Source organism: Vulpes vulpes, chromosome 1, assembly GCF_048418805.1.
Source record: "Vulpes vulpes isolate BD-2025 chromosome 1, VulVul3, whole genome shotgun sequence".
In the NCBI taxonomy this organism is placed as follows: Eukaryota; Metazoa; Chordata; class Mammalia; order Carnivora; family Canidae; genus Vulpes; species Vulpes vulpes.
In genome coordinates, this window is record NC_132780.1 from 79,407,190 (window position 1) to 79,428,773 (window position 21,584).

Here is a 21,584-nt window from a genome sequence, read left to right on the forward strand (position 1 = left end):
AATACCTACTCCTTCCCCTGTCTTCCTAATTCCTGTCCATAGCACTGCCATCCCTTCAACGGCCAAGGCCACAGATCTCGAAAACCTCTTCATCTGGGCATTCTCTGACACGCCCATACTGAAGTAAGGGTTTGCTGAGTCTCTGCTCTCCTCAGAGGCTGAAGTGAATCTAGCTGCAGCCTCAACTGCTCGTCCTGACCAAACCTGGAAGGTACAGGAGAGCCCTTTTCCTCCCAGGGGTAGGCAGTAAGTAACCTTTCTTTAGGATCATAACATGTTTGTTGCATCTTACTTTCCAATGATAAAGTCTTGATGGATCTTGGAGTTAGTGGCAGTGAAGAGCGGTAAATCATGTAAACACATTAAGAAACGGATTCTCTACTATGGTATAAAACCAAAGAAAATACCAATGGAGTGCTTTTTTACATCTCTTTTCCATTTGATAAAATGAAAGTACAGGTAAAATAACAAATAACAATATTTAATGACTTAAAATGCCACTAGAAGCATCAGAACAGTAACTTCATCCTTATTCTCTGTATTAGGAGCCCACAAGGAGAAGTCAATAACACACACACACACACACACACACACACAAGGAACTTAATCATAGAGTATAAGGTCATATAACTGTGATGCTAACAATAAAGACAATTTTGACTTTTACTAGGAAATGGAAACAAACATAGTAATTTTATTTATCCTGAAGCCAAACCTCAATGCACTCATAAAATTAAAAGCTGTCATCAACAGGAAAATATCCAAGCAGTACTAATACCTTGACAAAAGTAATGTTTCAATGATGCATAATCTGTGATTGTCGATCTTGATAAGCCTTTGCCAAAAATTCTTGCTGCCCTCCCGCCAGCTCCAAAAGGACCAACACATGGTATGATCTCACCTTTAGGTTTATCTATATTAGAGTATACTTTTAGGTTAAATAAATGTATAGTAAGTATATTTATGCCAACATGGGAATGTCAAGAGTGAATAAGCATATAAATGCGAATGTAAACCAAGGAGTGATTTTTTACTCAGAATCTATAGTCATTAGAAATTGATGGAGGAAAATACACTACACATGAATGAAGTGGGATGGGGACCCACTTATGTCTTGCTTTTACTTGCATTCATCTGTATACCAATTGTATACCACCATTGATTGTATATTAATATCACTCTACCACTAGACAGGAGATTCCCTGAGGATAGGTTTGCTTCTTACACATCTTGTTTTCAATCCTCCAGTATCCTGCAGAACCTCACAGATATGGTGGTACTCCATAAATATCTATTGAGTTGATTTACACTGAATCCTACTAACACAGACTTGAAGTTAGTTGCCTTCCTTTATCATTAGATTTTAATGGGACACATTAAAATTAATGAGAATCTTTCTGACCCCGACTATGGAGAAGTACCTTGATGAAAGCAGATCTGAAGGGGATTACTGATTATCCCTGTGAAGCATGTATAACTTAGGTAATGTTAAGATATTTAAAAATTAAACTATCAAAAATACTATTTTGATTATATTTAAGTCAATTAAGCTGATGTTTAATTGTTAATAATAAATGGTAAATACAAAAATAATATGGTATGTAAAACTATAAGAAGTCAAATTAACCTCCTACACAGGATTAATTCTTTGGTTGGAATTATGCCTTTTCCTCTGGGGCAATTTTACATTGAGTTACATTGAGTGGATTCTTACTATTTACAGGCTTATGCCTCTTGAGAAGTTAAAGACTTGTGGCTTAGCAAGGTTTATAATATAGTGCTACTTAATTACTTTTGTTTTTAAGTAGAAACCTTGGTTTCAATGTTTAGGTTTTTTTTTTTTTTTTTTTTACTTTTTTCAGTAGAACCTCTACAAATGCTTTTATGCCGTGATGGTCAAAATGACTTCTCTTGAAATTCCAATATGTGTATGTTTAATATCTTTCATGAGATATAACTCACATATAATGTAATTAGCCATTTAAAGTATATAATGCTATTGGTTTTTAGTCCAATAAATATTTTGATTCCTTTTCAATCACAAGTAAGCAGTAATAATGGCAAGTTGCTAATTTCTCCCTTTTTTTTTTTTTGGCCTCAATTTTTCTCCTGTACTGTTTACAATTTCATATTCCCAGGATTTGTCAGAATGCTAAATGAAAGACTTTTACAAATCAGTCAATTGGCATCCACTGTTGAGTAATTAAGGACTCAGAACTAGAAAGAACCAATTGATCCAGGGTCAGAATATAAATCCTTTTACCTGTATTCTCATACAATTAATAAGATGTAGCATAGAAAACAGCCCACCCCAGTACTGTACACTTTAAAGAAGTTTAATAAATGTTGCCTTCCTTTTTCTTCCTTTTTTATTTTTTTTTATTTTTTTTTAATTTTTATTTATGATAGTCACACAGAGAGAGAGAGAGAGGCAGAGACACAGGCAGAGGGAGAAGCAGGCTCCATGCACCGGGAGCCCGACGTGGGATTCGATCCCGGGTTTCCAAGATCGTGCCCTGGGCCAAAGGCAGGCGCCAAACCGCTGCGCCACCCAGGGATCCCTTTCTTCCTTTTTTAATTCAATTCTTTAGAGTAAAAAAAGTTTATGAACACATTTCTTGAGATATGAATGAAGCAAATGGGTATGCGAACCAAAGCACACCTAGAAAGTTATAGAGGGAATCCAGTGGAACTACCAGAGTGATGAAAACTGTCCAGGACTGACTTTTCTGATGGGCGGATCACTCGTCCCTCCCCTCCCCAATACTGCACCTGCTTCCCCAACTACTACAATGCCTTCCTTTCATGCAGCACACATTTTTCAGAGAGGAGAAATCTGAAAACGGACTATTTGGAGGGGTCCCTCTTCATACCCAGGAAACCTTTGGACAGATTACATTCTGAATTCATCAACTTATTTCAGAACTTTATTAATTTACTCTTCCAAGTAAAATATCTGCCAAGAATTTAAATCAAGCCTTACACAGGGGGGTGTGGGAGGCGATTTTTTTTTTTTAAGCCAGTAAAGTTGTTGCTGGAAACATTGTTTTATGTGCATGTTTTTATTTACATTTTTTTTCTGAAATATTTACAGTAAACAAGCTAAATTGAGAATGTTCTTGCTTCTAGAAAATGACTTTTCCATTTAAAATGAATGTATCATCTGGAAACAGTCTGCTATTTAGTAGAAGAGGCCAAATGTTCTCTCTTGTACGGCAACCTGTTTTTCTCTTAAGGAAGAGAACTTTTTCCTATTCCATGCCTACAAGGAGAACTTTCTGCTGTTCAATACTATTTCCTACAGGCAGAGCCTCCTGATACAGGAGCAAAGGAAAGAGCTAGATCAACAACCCTCTGGACAGACACTTGGTGAAGGGAATATTCTGCTTGTTGAATTAAGCCCTGCTTTTCAAGTGGATGAACGGTTGTTTCTCTGAGAGTGAACAGGACTCAAAACAGAGTGCTTTGGCTTCACTGAGAAATCCGCAAATATTTCTCAGAATTTGTTAGCACTGATGGCGCCAGCAAAACAGAATTAGACTGTCCCTTAGAAACTGGATATAGTCTTACCAAACACACAATTTACATTGTTTCCTCTAACATTACATCTGCCTTCCAGCGATAGTAAACTGTACTCCTGTAAGAACAAAGAGACCCCACCAGGAATGATCTATGTTGAGCATTTTTGCTTCTGTTTTCAGTCTATATTTTTCCAAGGCGAGCACTCAAGCAGGACTAAACGAAGAGACGCATTCCTAGTTGACACAGAGGACATATTTTGTGTTTTCTGGTGCCAAAACACACCAGAGGATTAGGTGCTAGAATGGAAAATAGTTCTCTCCATTTCCTGATTACTTTCACAGGCATTCTTATTATCTTTAACTTTCCTCTTGTAAAATACACACACACACACACACACACACACAGCACGAGAAATTACTGGGTTCTTTATTTATACCTTATAATAACCTTTATTTCTCGGTTTTCGCAGGAAGAGATGACTGCATTAAGTGCTTGGAACTCACTGCTGCAGGACACAGGGAAGAGCTGGAAAGTGTGGGTAGGCTAAGCACGCCAAGGGTAAAATTAGCCTTCGAGCATATGACTACCAGGAAGGCTCTGAACTACCAGAATCAAGATATCATGGGTTGTCATCAGGGAGTAAATCAAGCAATAACTCTTTTTAAGTAGACTCAAGATAGGAAATATGTCCTCTGTTCACAAATGTGGGATGGCAACCCAGCAGGTTTTTATATTCCTGTAATCACTAAACCCCATTTACCAGCACTGACATCTGAGTAATTACAAGGAAAGACTGGGGCAAATTTTATCCTCCTGATGGCCTTGCAAGGCACAAGGTTTGAGAGCATGGGACAGCATTGCAATCAATCACAGATAAACCCTGTCTCCAGTTAGCAACCTTGGTAATCCATGGGTGATGGGACTACATGGGATTCCTGGCTTTCCTTTTTCCCTGTTTCTATGTAAAAGTAAACAGCCTATGGAAGTGGCTGACTTTTCAAAGGTCGTGTCACCAAGCCTGAGCTAAAATTTAAAAAAGGAAGCTAATGCTCATTTTGAGCTTACCAGCAGCGGTCAGTTAGCTTTGAGACTTAGGGATTTCTACAGTTTGTTACCAAAAAAAAAAAAATGTGTACTGTGTACACTCTGATGGAAAGGGGAGCAGAGTGATTTATGCTAATTAGAGAGTTGAATGTTATCAAAAGGGTTAGGAGGCTGAATGGTGAAAACATCAACAGCGTTCTCTGCTATCACTCAAAACCATCTTGCAGGTATCTGGAACTTCAAATGGGCTGCTGATCACATATTTGCTTTTGTTTTTTGTTTTTTAAGATTTTATTTATTTATCCACAAGAGACACAGAAAAAGAGAGAGAGAGAGAGAGAGAGAGAGAGAGGCAGAGACACAGGCAGAGGGAGAAGCCGGCTCCATGCAGGGAGCCCGACATTGGACTCGATTCCAGGTCTCCAGGATCACACCCTGGGCCAAAGGCAATGCTAAACCACTGAGCCACCCAGACTGCCCAGATCACATATTTAGCTCAGTGCCATCAAAGGGATCCATCCCTCCAATATAAGGGGTAATTTAATAATATTGAAATGTCCTAATATTTGGGTGCATGCTAATTAGGAAAGTGTAGAGAATTTTATACCATAGATCAAATTTTATTTTTTGTATTCTATATTATTTGTATAATTTACACTTTTTTATGTACTTTTCTAATTAGTAAAATGTACCTGAGTGTCTTTTTTTTTTAAGGTTTTTCATTTTTTTTATTAGAGACACAGAGAGAGAGACAGAGAGAGAGAGAGACAGAGAGAGAGAGAGAGAGAGAGAGAGAGAGAAAGGCAGAGGGAGAAGCAGGCTCCATGCAAGGAGCCTGACGTGGGACTCGATCCTGTGTCTCTAGGATCACGCCCTGGGCTGAAGGTGGTGCTAAACCGCTGAGCCACCTGGGCTGCCCCTGAGTGTCATTAAATGCATTAAGATCTTGAGAAGTTTACTCAATAGTGGGTCTAGTTATGGGAAAAAATAAGAATTAGGCTTATCCTTGTTTGGAATTCAGAAGCTGCAGAACAGGTTGGTGGAGTATAAGCAGAAGGGTAAGCATAAGCCAAATGCATTTAGTAATTGCAAAAATCCTCTCAGAACAGACAGATTTTAATTTCTGCAAAATCTTTAAGGGACCAAGCCAGAAATTGATGAGCAGCAATGAATAAGGAGTGAGAGACTTCGATGCCAAGAGTAGCTGAAATGCCCATCAGAAGATGTAGACTTTATAGACTACTACTAGCCACCAGGGTGACCTCAGCCAGTGAGATTAACAAACACTTACTGAGAATTATAGAAGACTTTGTACGTTGAAGAAAACAAAAATATGAACAAGCTCTCGTTCCTGCCCACAGGAAGCCTATGAGTTGGTGAGGAAGAGAAGACACACAATCAGTGTATACAAGGTGGAACGGGACTGGGAGCAGACCACACACAAGAACAGAGGCCAAGGAAAGATCCTCTTCACCTGATGAGGAGTGAGTGTAAAGGGTTTAATGGAAGAGTACATGTGAAATGGGCCAGAAAGAATGGATAAGTTGCTGACAAAGAATCCTAAAGGCAGAGGACCTTTGAGAAAAACTTGATGAAAATCCTGAAGTGTGTAGTTATGTTTATGCCTCTTGAGTTGAATTCAGTAACTGGGTGTTTCTGGCCTGGACAAGAGCTCACTAAATTCACTTAATCCCCATCACTGCCTTTTGGACTCACACCCACTGGCCTTCCTCATTCACAGGATCTGACTGTCTCTGCAGATGTTTGTTTAGAGAGTCATAAGAGAGAGTCATGATTATCAAGATAAGAAGTCTAGACAGTTTCTTTTAAGGAATAGAAAGAGCCAACTAAAGGTGAGTCAGGAAGCATCAGGATCAAGACTGTATCTTAATAGCTTCAGTGCCCATATGAATGTTGATGTCACAAACACAGAAAATAAAGAAAAAGAACAAAATGGATAAAGAAGATAATGCATTCAAGTGAGGGATATGGTGAATCTGAAGACCTTATAGGGCACTGAAGTAGAAGTCTAGAAGAATTGTTCTCAATCAGGGTCAATATTGCACCTCCCCTCCTGCCACACACACAGGGCATGTATAGAAATGTCTAGAGACATCTGAGGTTGTGATCACTGGGGAGAGGGAGTGTTATGCGCCTCTAGGAGGTAGGGTCCAAGGATGCTGTTAAACAACCTAAAATGTACAGGATGGTCACTATGGGAAAGAATGAACCTGCTAAAAATGTTGGTAGTGCAGAAGTTGAGAAATCTTGGTTTAGGGGAAGCGAGAACTTCCAATCTGGAATTGAAGGAACAGAGGGAGATGAGAACTTTCATTCATTCATACTGCAGTAAGAAATTTGAGAGAGCATTAACCACAATGAGAATGCATGGAAAAGAAAGAGAAGCAGGTAGTTGGGGCAGCCCTGGTGCCCCAGAGGTTTAACGCCGCCTTCAGCCTGGGGTGTGATCCTGGAGACCCGGGATCAAGTCCCGCGTCAGGCTCCCTGAATGGAGCCTGCTTCTCTCTCTGCCTATGCCTCTGCCTCTCTCTCTGTGTGTGTGTGTGTCTGTCATGAATAAATAAATAAAATCTTAAAAAAAAAAAAGAAGCAGGTAGCTGACAAAATCCTAGGCTATATCATCACCTCCTTTACAAAATGAGTTCTTTGAGATGGAGTAATGTCACAAATTGTTTCACATTTATTTGAAGTAAACTCTCCCCCCACCATGGGACCCAAACTTATGACCCCAAGATCAAAAGTCATGCACTCTACTAACTGAGCCAGGCAGGTGCCCCAACCCTTTCATATTTAACATGCAATGACATGATGACTTTTCAGGAAGTGTGGATCCAAGAAAAAAGATATGAATGAAACGGGGTATCATGGAGAAGATCAGTTGTGAACATCCAAAAAAAATGAAGTATTGAAGATCCATTCCAGTGTGTAGCAAGGAAGCATTGTATGTGGTCTGCAAATTTGTTATAACTCAATCACAGAACCACATGACTATAACACAAGAAAATTAAGAAAGAAGTCAGAGGAAGAGGAGGAAGGGACAGGGAGGAAGAGGAAGAGGTGGATGAGAAGAAGAGAAAGAAAGAAGAGACAAAGGAAACAACAACAAAAAAGGAGTGGAAGGGGGAAAATGGTAAGACAAGAGAAACAAGGGGAAGGGAAAGAAAGGAAATGGAATAGTAGAGACAACCTTTAAAAGACACAGAATACAGTGTGAGTGCAGTTCTAAGGAGCAAGACTAGTGGTCATCCCCCAAAATTTGGCTAAACTCTAATATGGGAATCTATTCCACAAGCGCAAAATCTGCTTCTTGAACAGTATCATCACTGTTTTTCTAAAGCCATGAAACACAAAATGAAAATAACCAATACTTGTATAATTCTCCAGTACTTAAACCTTGCTGTGACTCTGCTCCAGGGGACTTGCCAGGGGTAGGGAAACCTGGAGTGAGACAAGAGATGGGGAGATATTGTGGTGCTCCAAAACAAAGGAATATGGAAGGATGCATCATAAGCAACCTGGCAGCCTCGGACTGCTGAACAGAGGCAGAGGAAGTTTGCAAGAAAGACTTAGGAGATGGTCCTTTACCAATCAAATTGTTATGTGGCCCACAAATACGAGGTATGCCTGGAAGCCAAAGGAGGCATCACTGACCAAGAAAGAGGATGAAGAACATGAGCACAGGACAGAGGCAGGATAGTACTGAGCCAGGTAGATCTTGAATTCCAATCTTAGTTTCACCATTGGCTAGTTTGATGCTGTTTGCGAGTAGCAGAATGACTATGAAACTTGGCTTCTTTCTAGTCATGTGAGACTGATAAGCTTCTCAGGTGTGCTATGATGTTTAAATGACATCAGGTATATAAAATATTGAACATAGTGACTGGTGCCAAGGTGGGACTCCATCAGTGATAGCTGATGTAGCATGTCTAAATCCTATTTCTCTAAGGATCATTGCTTAGGAAACAAAAAGGAAACAATAGGACCCACATTCTAAGTCAACCGAAATACAATACATTAAATAAGGTAACATATTTGAAAACAGAGATCTTCACTTTTGAAAATAAACAAGTAGCTTTTATGAATTCATAGAACTGGACGTGGCCTTCAGAATGCTGGTCAAATTTCCTCATTTAACTGATAGGAAAATTAGAGAAGGAAATGAAGAGGCTATTGTAGTTTGGGTATACATGGGTCAAAAGAGACCTTAGTTAAGGGAGGATATCCTTTTTTAAAAATATATGTAACACAAGATGAAGGCAAAATTAGAAAATTAGAGTCCACAGTTATATAGATTCATATATACACACACACATAGTGTATATACATGCAAACATATTTTATATGTATATGTACATATAATATATAAATTTTATATCAGAATTCCTCTAAGGATACTTGATTATTGATGGCCTAGCATCATCTAGCAGATGTTATCCTAGAGATATCTAGCAGAAAGTTGTCCTTAGGTTTCCGTGAACTTCTCTAGACCACATCTCTCAAATTCACCCCTTTGTAATGTAAACATATCAGACAAAGTTCTTGGGTGCTTCACGGAGTACTGAATAAAAGTTTTAGGAATAAACTGGTGATTATAAAAGATGTACTTCCCCAAGCTACAGCCAGGTCACTTACCTGTCTAAGAGCAAGTTAGGAGCAAAGAAGAGCTTCCCTGGATGCTCCATGGAGCGCCAGACAAGTCCAATCATCAGGATCTCTAGCCAAGCACATTCCAGAAGGTGGACCTGATCATGGAGGCTCAAATCAACAAAGCCTAAAACAAGACAAGAAAAGCTTGCTGACTTAAAATTAAAAGTCATCATTACTAGTGAAATGAATGCAACTGGGGATTTGAACTGGTGAGGTCTGTTTTCTAATACATCGTATGACATGTAATGGAAGCACACTTAATAGGAAAGTCAAGTAACTTTTTTTATACCTAGTATATCAAGGAACTTTAATGTAGTATTTAAGTTTCTAAGTGCCTTAGTGTCGTATCTATAGAAATATACTAACTTATACAACCCATTTAGTTTCCTATAAAGTTCTGTACTTAAACAATGTTAAAACTTGTCTAAGATCTTTTGTCTAAAAGATCTTAGACATCTTTTTTTACTTAGACATCTCTAATAGCTCTATGTGATTACTATATTTCACTTCTGATTCAGTTGAATATATTTACGTACAAGAAATTTAAACTACTGGCCTTAAACCAAACAGGAATTGGAGCAAGGGCAAGACCAAAGTCACTAAATTTCTATTTATTTGCTTCATCACTAGGCCATGCTCTTTTTTTCACACTGTGTAAAAGAAAGGCTAATGAAACAGTACGTGTAAATAAATATCTTGGGAGAAAATGAATCAGATGAATAAAGTGACATCGTAAATACTTCTGGTAATAAACACTAATGTGTCCTTGTTTGCCAAAGGCCTTAATGGGAGATGAAAGCTTTTCCAAATCAACACTAACAATACGGTGGATGCCTAATGATAACAACAACAACAATAACAACAACAACAACAATAAGCAGGAGTAGAAGGGGAAAGGGGGAGGAGGAAGAGGAAGAAGAACAGGAAGATCAATTTACTGAGCCATTACCATGGTCTTGAAGCAATACGAAGTATTTCCTGCACATTTTCTTATCCTTATTAATACAATTACTCTAAGAGGTAGAAATTGATGGGGATGTCTTTTTACAGGTAAGAAAACAGATGTTCAGAGAGCTTATACATTTGTTAAGATCAGAGATGAGAATATAATCTTCAGGGATCCCTGGGTGGCACAGCGGTTTGGCGCCTGCCTTTGGCCCGGGGCGCGATCCTGGAGACCTGGGATCGAATCCCACGTCGGGCTCCCTGTGCATGGAGCGTGCTTCTCCCTCTGCCTGTGTCTCTGCCTCTCTCTCTCTCTCTCTGTGACTATCATGAATAAATAAATAGAATCTTTAAAAAAAAAAAAAAGAATATAATCTTCAGAACCTGTGCCCTTGACCACCTCTTATGAGCTGCAATTATAGAATTTGGATCAAAAACTAAATAAATACAACCACACAAATGAAGATCTGCCAGAATGACAGGCATTATGTGAACAAGATGACCATAAATCTTGCTGCTTTCCAAATCAGCTCCCAGTCATATCACAGGCTATATCCTTCCTCTCTCCCTCTGCTTTCAACCCTTTGTTCTCAGTCATCCATGAGACTGGTTCTAGAAATCCCTTTTCCTGTGTCCTCTCCTTTATTCATTCTCACTAATTTATACTATTATTAGCTACATAATGGTTATGTTTATAAAAAAGCCAAAACATAAATTTATTTCTCAAAGCAGTCAAGGATGAATGGTTGCCTACTGTATCTTTCCCTTTGGGGGTCTTGAAGCTACCACAGGATCAGCATTAAACAATTAGCTCATCATTTCTGATACATGGATGGGCCTTTATTACCACTATCCACATCGAGAAACCCCAACTAGAGAAAGATCTCAGAGTCTATGCCCCCCCCTGCAGTCATCATCCCCTAATCAAACTCATCAATTCTATCTTTGAGGTAACACTAAAATTCTTCCTCTCTTTTCTATAGTCCCACTGTTACTACTTTAATTCCTAAGAGTCTTTCACCTTTCCATCTGACTTTTATAACTCAGCATAATTATTTTGACACTTACCCATGATCTTCCATGTATGAATAGCTGATTCTTTTTATTGCCCATTGTGTCGATATATACAACAAATAAATACAATTTGCTTATCCTTTCATTGGACATTTAGATTGTTTCCAGTCTGTGGCTATTACAAATAAAGCTTTTATGAGCAATCTATGTACTAATTTTTTGTATGAACATACACTTTCAGTTTTGGGGGTAAATATCTAAGAGTCCATTGGCTGGATCTTACAGTAGATGTGTATTTCACTTTTTAAGAAATTGCAAAATTGTCCATTTTCTATTCCCATCAGCAATGGATGAGAGCACTAGTTGCTCCCATCCTCATGGAGAGTTGGTACGGTCAGTCTTTCTAATTATAGATGGTCTAGTAGGTGAACAGAGGTATCACACTGGCTCTGTGGTTTTAATTTGCATTTTCCTAATGACTAATGATGCTGTGCATTTTTTCATGTGCTTCTTCTAACAGATAGTTATCATACATTATATTCAAGTTAATTATGCAAGTATCTGTAAATCCTGCTAGGTTTTGTATTCATTAGAAGCACCAAATGCATGATTCTATCAAATTCTGCTTTTTAAAATCCAATTTGTTGCACCTTTTCCTACACCAATTAATTAACCATTCTAAGGCCCATAACAGTGTAGACTTCCTCAGAGCAGGTGTCTTCCCATTGGAAAAAGTGGGTCTCACATAAAGCAGGGTTTGCAACTGGAGAAAAAAATGGTAGCTCTGTTCATTAAAGAAAAAAAAAAAACTAAAAGATTAAAAACACAGTGACTGGGTTTCAGGCCTCTTGGATAGAAAAAGGAACGGGTATCTGTACAACCTGCAACTATTTGCCTCTAAAGTACACTGGGTCAAAATGGACTAACTTTGTTCTGGACGAAACACTGCCTGAGGAAATGGGAACTGTTTCTTTCTCTCAATGCCCAATGTCTAATGGGATAAATTGACTCTAGTAAGTAGTACTTAAAAGGAAAGCTCTCAAGGAAGTTTTAATTCTATAAGATTTTACCCCAATCTTTTGGGTAAAATCTCATAAAAGAAATGTAAATGGACATTGTCAATTAAACTCACTTTCAGAAATGTTAATATTCAAAAGTGATGTCTTCTGGGGCACCTGGGTGGCGCACTGGGTTGAGCTCTTGGTTCATGATCTCAGAGTTGTGAGATCAAGCACTGCATCAGGCTCTGCACTTAGAGTGGAGTCTGCTTGAGACTTTCTCTCTCTCCCTCTCCCTCTGCCCCTCCCCACCATGCTCTCACTTGCTCCCTTTCTCTTTCCCTCTCTAAAATAATAAATAAATCTAAAAAAAAAATTGAAGTCTTCTTTTATGGCATTCGCTGTTTTATATGGGAAAAAATATAATCACGTGATAATGTCATCCATGATGACACGTACACCACACTCTCCAATACCTTCCAGAAACCTCAAACAATCACACAGGATGAGATTTGGAAGTATCTTTCGAGAGGACCACAGCTGGCCACATAACCACTTGATTTTGGAAAACCAAAGGAGTATTTTCTGGTAGGAGCCTTACATATCAAACTGAATCATACTTTTTAATTCTCACTTCAAAACTTCAGTGCTATTTAAGCCTGACAGTTTTAGTGGTCTCTTGGGAGCCTCAGAAGCTCACCATAACCATTTGTACCACACAAATCTGGTGATTATGAAATCTTTCTGAAATATGTCTGTTAACAATAGTTTTCAGTCTGAGTCCAATAGAATCGCTAGGCCCTTCTGTTGAGATGATGTAGATCTCTCAAAAATAAATGGTCTCTTTAGTTCTCTTTCCCAGCTATGCATACTGCCCTCAGAAAGGGTCACTGAATCTCTTGCATAGTGTCCTCTGCAAGTTCCTGGAGACAGCAGTGGGGGTGCAGAGATGACTATCAATCCACCTTCTCAATGAATGTGAAGACTACTGAAGACTGTTCATTAAAGACTCTCAATTCATAGCCAATGGAGGAGACAAATAATGTACTAAATCCCAAATACAATTATATTATCTATCTATAGACATCGAGTTTCAACCCTTGGTTATTTTCCTTATAAATAAGAGGAATGATCTAATGTGCAATTTCAGCTGGATCTGCTATAATAATTTAGAGGCATTCAACAAGGCCTTTCTTGAACACTTGAAAGTATTGCCAATATGAAGATGGAAGGGAGCAGCATTTACAGGATATGGATAGAGGCATCAGTGACAGATATTTTTATGGGTGACATAGTGAGAGATGATTCACCTCCCATCACTTGGGGACTCCCATTTTAGCGACAGTGACAGTGAAACGTTCACAGATTTAGTAATAGAGTATCCTGGGGATGGGCTATCCTGGAAACAGAAACGCCTTAGCTCCTACTCCCCACCCACTGTGTGGGCAAGGATCTAATGAAGTTGAGGAAGGTCTCTTTCCCAGAGAAATAACCCCCTATACATACAACCAGCTTATTATCTCCAGTTTCATCATCGCATAAATACATTCTATCCTTCTGTCCTCCATTATAAACTGTTTTTCCTCCAAGACTTTTATCTTAGGTTTAACTGTGAAGAGAGATCATGACATGTCCTCCTCCTTCCCTTGGGGCTCATGAGATCCTAAACCCTCTTTATCACTCTGTTGGAGACTGCAAAAAAAATTATTTAATTTGCCTTGGCACACAGGCAATCCATCAAGCCTCAGCCTCCCTTGTGGGGTACAACAAGGCTCTCAGAAATGACACTGAAAGTGTACTGAGATCCTTGAGCAAAACGAGTAATAAAATATGAACACTTGTAAAGTTCTGCACTGCAGTGAGGTAAAAGGTAAATCACAGGTAGTTGGTTCCCTTAGTAAATCCACTGGAAAAAATATTAGTTTCCTGACCTTCAGAAAAAATTAATCATGTTCTCAGTCATACAATGACCCCAATGTTCTCCAGAATGTCATTTATGAAATTGCCTATTAAACTCTTTTTAGATTGCTTTAATTCAACAGAAGATTTAAATAATTCATCTCTTCCTTTGGATGCCAAAGATTCAGCGAAGAAGGAGAAAAAGGAGGGGGGAGGAAAAAGAAGGAGGAAGGGAGAGGAAGAGTAGGTGGTAGGGGAACGGGGAGAGAAGAATGGAACATGAGACTGTAGCATAAAGACAGCTACTAGCTGAACAAAATTTGGGATTTCTGGGAGAAAGCTGATAGAACAGATAATACCAGAGGAACCGAGATCCCAGTTCAAATGCTAAGCAGTCCTCATGCTCTTCATTTGTAGTTTTTTTCTCTTTTTCTTCAAGAAATGGTCATCTGATGTCATACTATGGACATGTGCCTCATGGTATGATCTCCCACCTCAAATAAAACCTTAGATTCTCCTTTTATGCAGTTCCATTATAGAGAGACCCATTAAAACTGTGATTCCCGTTCTGTAACACTTTAAGCTATATCCAATAACACATAAGCACTGAAAAATTGTTTTAAGAAACGAGCTGAATCTATTTAAATATTGTCATGCAACACTCTGACCAAATATATACCACTGTTACAAACTGCAATAAATGGCAAAAGATTATCAGTTGTTTAGAAATATTGAATCACAATGCAAGAGCATAGGCCTCTCCCCGGCCTGCTCTACATCACCATGTCTGTGTGTATTCAGCTTTCCTCTGCTATAATAAAGGGGAGTGTGCACAGGCCCCCTTCTGCCATAATACCACTTATCCAATGCTCTTATCACCATACTAATAGACATCCACCTTGCCAATACCAAGGTGACATTTTCCTGAAGCTACAACAGCCCTCAATTCTCAGGCCTGAGTATGAGGTATTTCCAACTTGGTATTTTTTTTTTATTATTATCAGGAGGATACAACACCCCCCCCCCCCCCGCCATTTCATCCTCCCAATGGAATGAGGAGGATAAAAGTAATGAAAAGAGTATTAGCTGAAGAGTCAAGTAGGCCTGGCTTGAAATTCTTCTGTGGCCCCTGGCCAGTTACTTAAGATCTCTGAAAGCTCTTCCCATCTGTAAAATGCAAATGGACTGACCTACCACTTCGGGTTATTGTAAAAATTAAGGAGTTGCCAGATGTCCCCGAGTACCAGAGTCCTATTCAGTGAATATTTCTTCTCCTTCCTATTCATCCCAACAGGCCTGGAACTTCTTCCTAATAGAAGGGAACACAACTTTTACAAAGCACCAAGAGAAATGTTTTGCTTCAAAATATTTTAGATTTAGAGCTTCAAACTTAAATTGGGCACTTTGTGTTTGCCCTGCCTAAGTCATGTTGTGTTTTCTGTTTATATTTTGCTCTTTATTCATACACAAAAATAACCTAATAAAAAGGATAAAAGACTTCCTGGACATCAAACAGCTCTTACAAAACAACATTTTCATGATTTAAAAGTGGAAGGAACAAGAGCATGTGGATTATATTTCTCCTAAAATACATATGCAAAGAAATGAGAAAAGAAAGCACGTTTGGGGTTTTATTACACTCAAAGCATTTCAAGATGTTTAGCAAATCCAGAATGCAGCTGTATTTGTATACCCCCATATAAACGGTTGATGGTTTTCTACTGCACTCAGCAGACTTCCACAGTGTTTGCTGCCCTTATTTGCCTTGAGATAGAATGAAACTTGCCCTGTGATGACTACCTGCCTTGGGAAATAAAACAGTGTTCTCTAGGCAATGCTCAGCAATAAAAACCAGTGGTAAGTAAAGAACTGAATGTGAAAATTTTGATATTTTAAAAATATGTCACATTTAGCATAGTTGACAGCCAATTAATGTGAGTAGAGGCTGAACAATTCAGGACAGAGTTTTAAAAGTAAACAGAAAAAGTGCCTTTTAAAATGAATGGTGTATATCTTGAAAATTGCTTATTAAGATGATCATATGTTAAAAGAATTACAGATGATATCATGATATCTATATAAATCCCCAAACTTGCCAATATTGACTCTGAAGACTGACAAAAGTACCATGTTCTGACATAATATAATGAAGACATTTATGACATCATCGCCAACTCAACTGTTGTTGAATCTGTTTTTTTTTTTTTTTTAAGATTTATTTATTTGAGAGAGAGAAAGAGAGTGCATGATTATGCAAGTGAGGGGAGGGGCAGAGTGAGAAGGAGGGAGAGAATCTCAGGCAGATTCTCCACTGAGTGCTGAGCATGGACTCAATACCACAACCTTGAGATCATGACCTGAGCCAAAATCAAGAGTTGGAACCTTAACTGACCAAGCCATCCAGGCACACCAACCATTGTTGGACTTTAACCACCATCCCCCACACTATATTCAAGGAACTACATCCCATATAACACTCCTTCAAAAAATTATTAGACTTACCCATGGAAGCATATTCAGAATCTACTTCAAAAATTGTCTAGCATTGTTTCCCTGCTCTGGACATTAGGCCATATTTATTCTTTAGTTACCATACATGTTTCTAGGTATGTATTTGTGTGTGTGATATACTATAGGTTACATTTTACTTACCTACCAATATTATAGGTTACATTTTATTTACCTACCAGTATTTGATTATTTTTACATATCAACACATAGGATATGAAGAAAGTATATGGAAATAAATTGTGCCTGATCTAAAGAGGTAATTATAGAACATCTCTGATTAGTAAGAAAAGTAGAGCTATACTGAAAAGCACCTCAAGATCTTAAAATTTAGGATTATATATTGTAGCATATGTAAAATAATTATAATGCAAAGAAGTAAATTATTCTTGATCATAAATAAAACTTCATAAAATATTTCCCTTAACCTTTCTTTAGCAATTTCATTGACAACACCCTTAAATGGCCAGACACCTATTTTCTTATTTTTCTAAGGCTGTACATATCTTAATTCTGATCATGGCAAGTATGAACTTGTGAAATGGTGAATATTTTCTTTATAAAAATGATGCTTTCAGTTTTGAATATGTCATTGCATCTTTAGGAAAGGGTAGAGGAAACTACTGGGCTGCATCCCTCATGTAAGCATTTATTTATTCTGCAAATTTCTCTCTAAATTTAATAATAAGGAAAGATTTTCCCCTTCTAAAGACCTGATGTGCTCCTTTTGCTGGAAAGTAAGACAACAGAGCTTACTACAGATTGCATGTAGCCCTACTGTTAGGAAGCATGGACATTAATAGAATATTCAAAGGCAAAAACAATTGTACCTGTTTCCTTGGATAATTACCACCTTACTCCTACTTTTTCTGGACTTATTTTTGACTGTAGTATTGAATTACAATGCACCTCATATATCAGACTTTGCCAAGTAGCTAGAGAAATAAATCATTAAAATATATGTTTGCTTTTACACATACATAATTATGCCCCCCTTTTTTTCTTTCCATTTAACAATAAGTAAGTTATATGATGACAGATAAGGAAGTGGTTTGTCAGAAGAAAAGAATTAATCTTACAACCATATCTGACTCCAAAAAGAAAAATAAGTCAAGACTTTTAGATATCAGGATCAGATGTGGGGATCAAAAAAAAATGTCCCTCAGAGAAAACAAAGCAGATGGCAACTCTACCTTGTTACCAACCCCATCTGTATTACACTCAGAGCCTTGGTTTATGAAGAGATGGTTGTCATGACAATAAGCATTTGAGAAGAGTTCTGGAGAAGCTGATGGATTTAAGAGTGTCTCCTAGTTTCCCAATTTTTGAAACACACACAAAAAACCATTCCCTCCATCCACCAAATAAACAATTCTATTACTTCTTATATTGGCTACAATTATTCTCTATTGACAGTATACATTTTTTTACTCTGTCTTGTCAAAATCCCCCTTGGAGGGACAGAAAAGATCTTTACTCTGATACAGCACAGCATGAAGGTAAACTAGTCTTTTATTTTTATTCTGCAAGGGCAACAGTATTAACTCTAGCTTAATTTTTTTCCTTATAAGCTCAAAAAAATCAATTTTGGCCTAAATGCAGAAGGGGAAAAGAGTAAAAGAAATTATTTTCCAGTTTCTGAGAGTATATTGCAAACTAAAGGAGGAAAAAAATTAATAAACTATAAAGTACTCAAGCCTGTCCTTTGACGTGCTTGGCAAATGCACAGGAAGGCCAGCACTTGGGAGCGGCACTGGGTTCGCTCATAAAAAGCATGGATTGGCTGTGTTTGAAAAGTCAACAAGCACTTGTACCTTGGAACATACATTTTTTTCCTGTCTACCTAGAAGCAGACCTACAGAAGCATTTCAAATACTATTGTCATTGTCATCAGCATGAGTTTTCCGGATAACTGTATGCTCCCGGGAAACACTACAAATGTCAACACAAAGACTGAGAGGGGAGCAGACAATTCTTTTTAAGCAAGTTCCCCAAACAAATGGACAATGATGATTTCTTCCCACCACCACCCTGCCTAAGCCCCTCAATGGAACCAGAATTGATGATCAACTTACAGTCTTAGGTTTCTGACGTACATACACACTTTTTTGCTAGAGGAACACCTGTTATTACTAATGACCCAGGGACATCTAGTTCTAGAATGAATTATGAGCAAAACAGAGGCTTATTCTCTCTTGTTTTACTTAAATTCAGAATGTTAAAATGGGAGTCTTCCAAAGCAAAATCACCCAGAAGTTATAGAAATGCTGAGTATCAAATCACATAACAATACTGCCTCTGAGAAACAGAGAGCAACGTACAGGACCCCATACCAAGAAGGGGTTGGCAGTCCCAAGTCTGAGGCCAGTAGGGATCTGAGAGTCTCACAAGTACATAGGCAATGGCTTTAGAAAAGTTTGCTTCCTCCCTTCCAGTCTTCCCACAACTCACCTCTTACATTCTTACCATTAAGCTACACAAATTTCAGCACCAGAGAGAACAAACATCAAAATAAAGGAGAAAGAATTATTTCAGCCTCTTCCATCCGTTCTTCAGTGATAAGAACTGAAGTCACTTATCACTGATCTTATATATACCACTGTAGAGAGAGGCCATAAAGAAATTAGAGAGCCAGAGATTGTTTTCCTTTAACCCATGATGGATCCTTCTATGAGCACAACAGATCTTGCCAGGCCATTAAATAACCATACTAAAAATAAAGTAGGTAGCTAGGAGAAACTATAAGAGAGATTCTCTAAATGCTAATTACCTTCAAAGCAAGAATTATTTCATTTCTTATTAGTTCAACATGGCCCTTGCCTTGGTATTGGGTTCCATCAACAATGATGACTTCCTAAGGACTACAACAGGAACCACAATATTTTCTCATAAAAAAAAAAATAACTATTAGTTTTGTAAAGCTGCTATAAATAAGTACCACAAACTGGGTAACTTAAAAAAACAAAACCAGAAATCAGGAAACAATAGTCTGGAAGCCAAAAGTCTGAAATCAAAGTGTCAGCAGGGCCATGCTTTCTCAAAGACATTGGGGAGAATCTGTTCTATGCCTTTCTCTTAGCTTCTGGTGTTGCTAAAAATCCTTGGCATTCCTTGGCTCAGAGTCATCACTTCAGTCTCTGCCTCCATCATCACATGATGTTCTCTGTATGTCTTTGTATCTCTTATCTTTTTATAAGAATACCAGTCATGTGGGATTAGGACACACACTAATTGAGTATGATCCCATTTTAACTTGATCACATCTGCAAATTATTTCCGAGTAAGGTCACATTCACAGGTACTAGAGATTAGGACTTCAACATATCTTTTGGGGAGATGCAATTTAACCCAATAACAAACTGTAAACCTGTATCTCTTACATAGTCATGCTCAACATTCACCAAATGTCATTGAGCATCTCCAGTATATATAAAACTGGCATGAGGCTGGGTAGTGTGCGTACAGAGATGGGACAACATTCTCATTCTCAAAAAGGTCATAATCTATAGAAGAATCAAGAAAAATGTCATAAGACCACAATGATATGTGTTGAGTGTCAACATACAGGAAAATATCTGAACAGTGGGCACCTTCAATCTTTGAGGAAAGGTTATTCCTTAGGCTATGACATATGTTTTTCCCTCTTCCAAGTACACTATTCTAATGACTTCAACACTCTCAACACCAGGATTAGGTGCTTATTCCTATAGTAGCCCTTCTCTGTATCAGGGCTTATTTGCTAATTCATATCTCTCACCAGATGGGAAACAGATTGAGCACAAACACTATGTCTTGAGGATATTATACCTGCAGGACTTAATGTAGTACTTGGTTGAAAAAAAGGTCCTTAAATAAATATTTGTCAAATAAACAGGGGGGAAGAGGTAAATAAATGAATGAGTGTAAATAAGTTATCTTTTGCAATTTGAAGGACTTCCTGGAAGGTCTCCAATTTCTCAGTGAAGCAGAGGTGAGATCCTCTACCCTGAAGAATAAGGAGGTGACAGGGTAGGGTGTTAGAGGGGCTTAGTGAAGAACTGAAATAGTTGCTGTGGAAATAGGAAGAAAGCAAGAGCAAGGGAAAGGTAAGAGAAAGAGAGAGACTGAAAGGGAGAAAGACAGAAAGAGAGAATGTGCTGGATGGGCAAGTAAAATACTTGGGAAATAGAACTGCTGGATTCTCCAATCTAACTAAAAATCAGTCTAAATAGGATCATAGAACAAAATATTAATGTATCTTTCCCTTTAACTGGAAAATTGTCCTCCTGAATATAATGTCACTTAAGTCCTAAAATTCAGTATAATCTATGTGTAGACCCAATTTTTTAAGGAGCAAAGAGTGAAATTTAAATACTCACTACATCTTTTTCCTACAAAGAAAAGTATTTAATAACATTCCTAAATATAGTACTCTTTGGAGTATTTAAAAGCATGCATTAATTACAGAAAAATTAATTGATTCACTATTTTAAACACCTACTAGGTGTCAAGCACATACTGATTGATGTAAGGGATCAAAAAAATTTAATAATCTTGGTCTCTGACATCAAAGCTATCAGAGAAGACAATCCAATTAATAACTGATTGAGAAACAGTATCTAAGACCACATTGAAGGACAATCCAGGGCTCACTAGAAGCACACAGGACTGGTACCTAATCCAGAGATGTAAGACTTCCTGGGATTTCTAATTTGCATCTCGATAGCATACTTGATGGAAAGAGAGACAATGTGACAGAGGGACCAAAGGTATGGCATGACCCAGAAACTGTCTCTATACCAGACATGCAGGGGTCCAGAACATAGAGAGAAGAGTGGTCAGAAATGTCAAAGGAAGCAGAAGCCAGGGGATACTGAGGAGTTTTGGCTTCATCCTTGAGGCAAAGACAAACCACTGGAGTGTTTTAAAAATAGGATTCTTGGCTAGGGTGAAGGTAAAGAGAATGAATAGAAAGACTCATTGCTGAATTAGCAAGGAAGGAGGAGA

At 38.1% G+C, this 21,584-nt stretch overlaps 1 protein-coding gene across 6 annotated transcripts in view; it reads right to left on the reverse strand.

Annotated features, from left to right (window-relative positions):
• Positions 1-21,584, reverse strand: part of ESR1 (estrogen receptor 1) — a 374,345-nt gene that overhangs the window by 75,641 nt on the left and 277,120 nt on the right. For all 6 annotated transcript variants that reach the window (XM_072767773.1, XM_072767754.1, XM_072767765.1 and 3 more), the window contains exon 6: positions 9,220-9,358. In XM_072767773.1, coding sequence (XP_072623874.1) covers positions 9,220-9,358 — 139 coding nt within the window. The remainder of the gene's footprint in view (positions 1-9,219; positions 9,359-21,584) is intronic.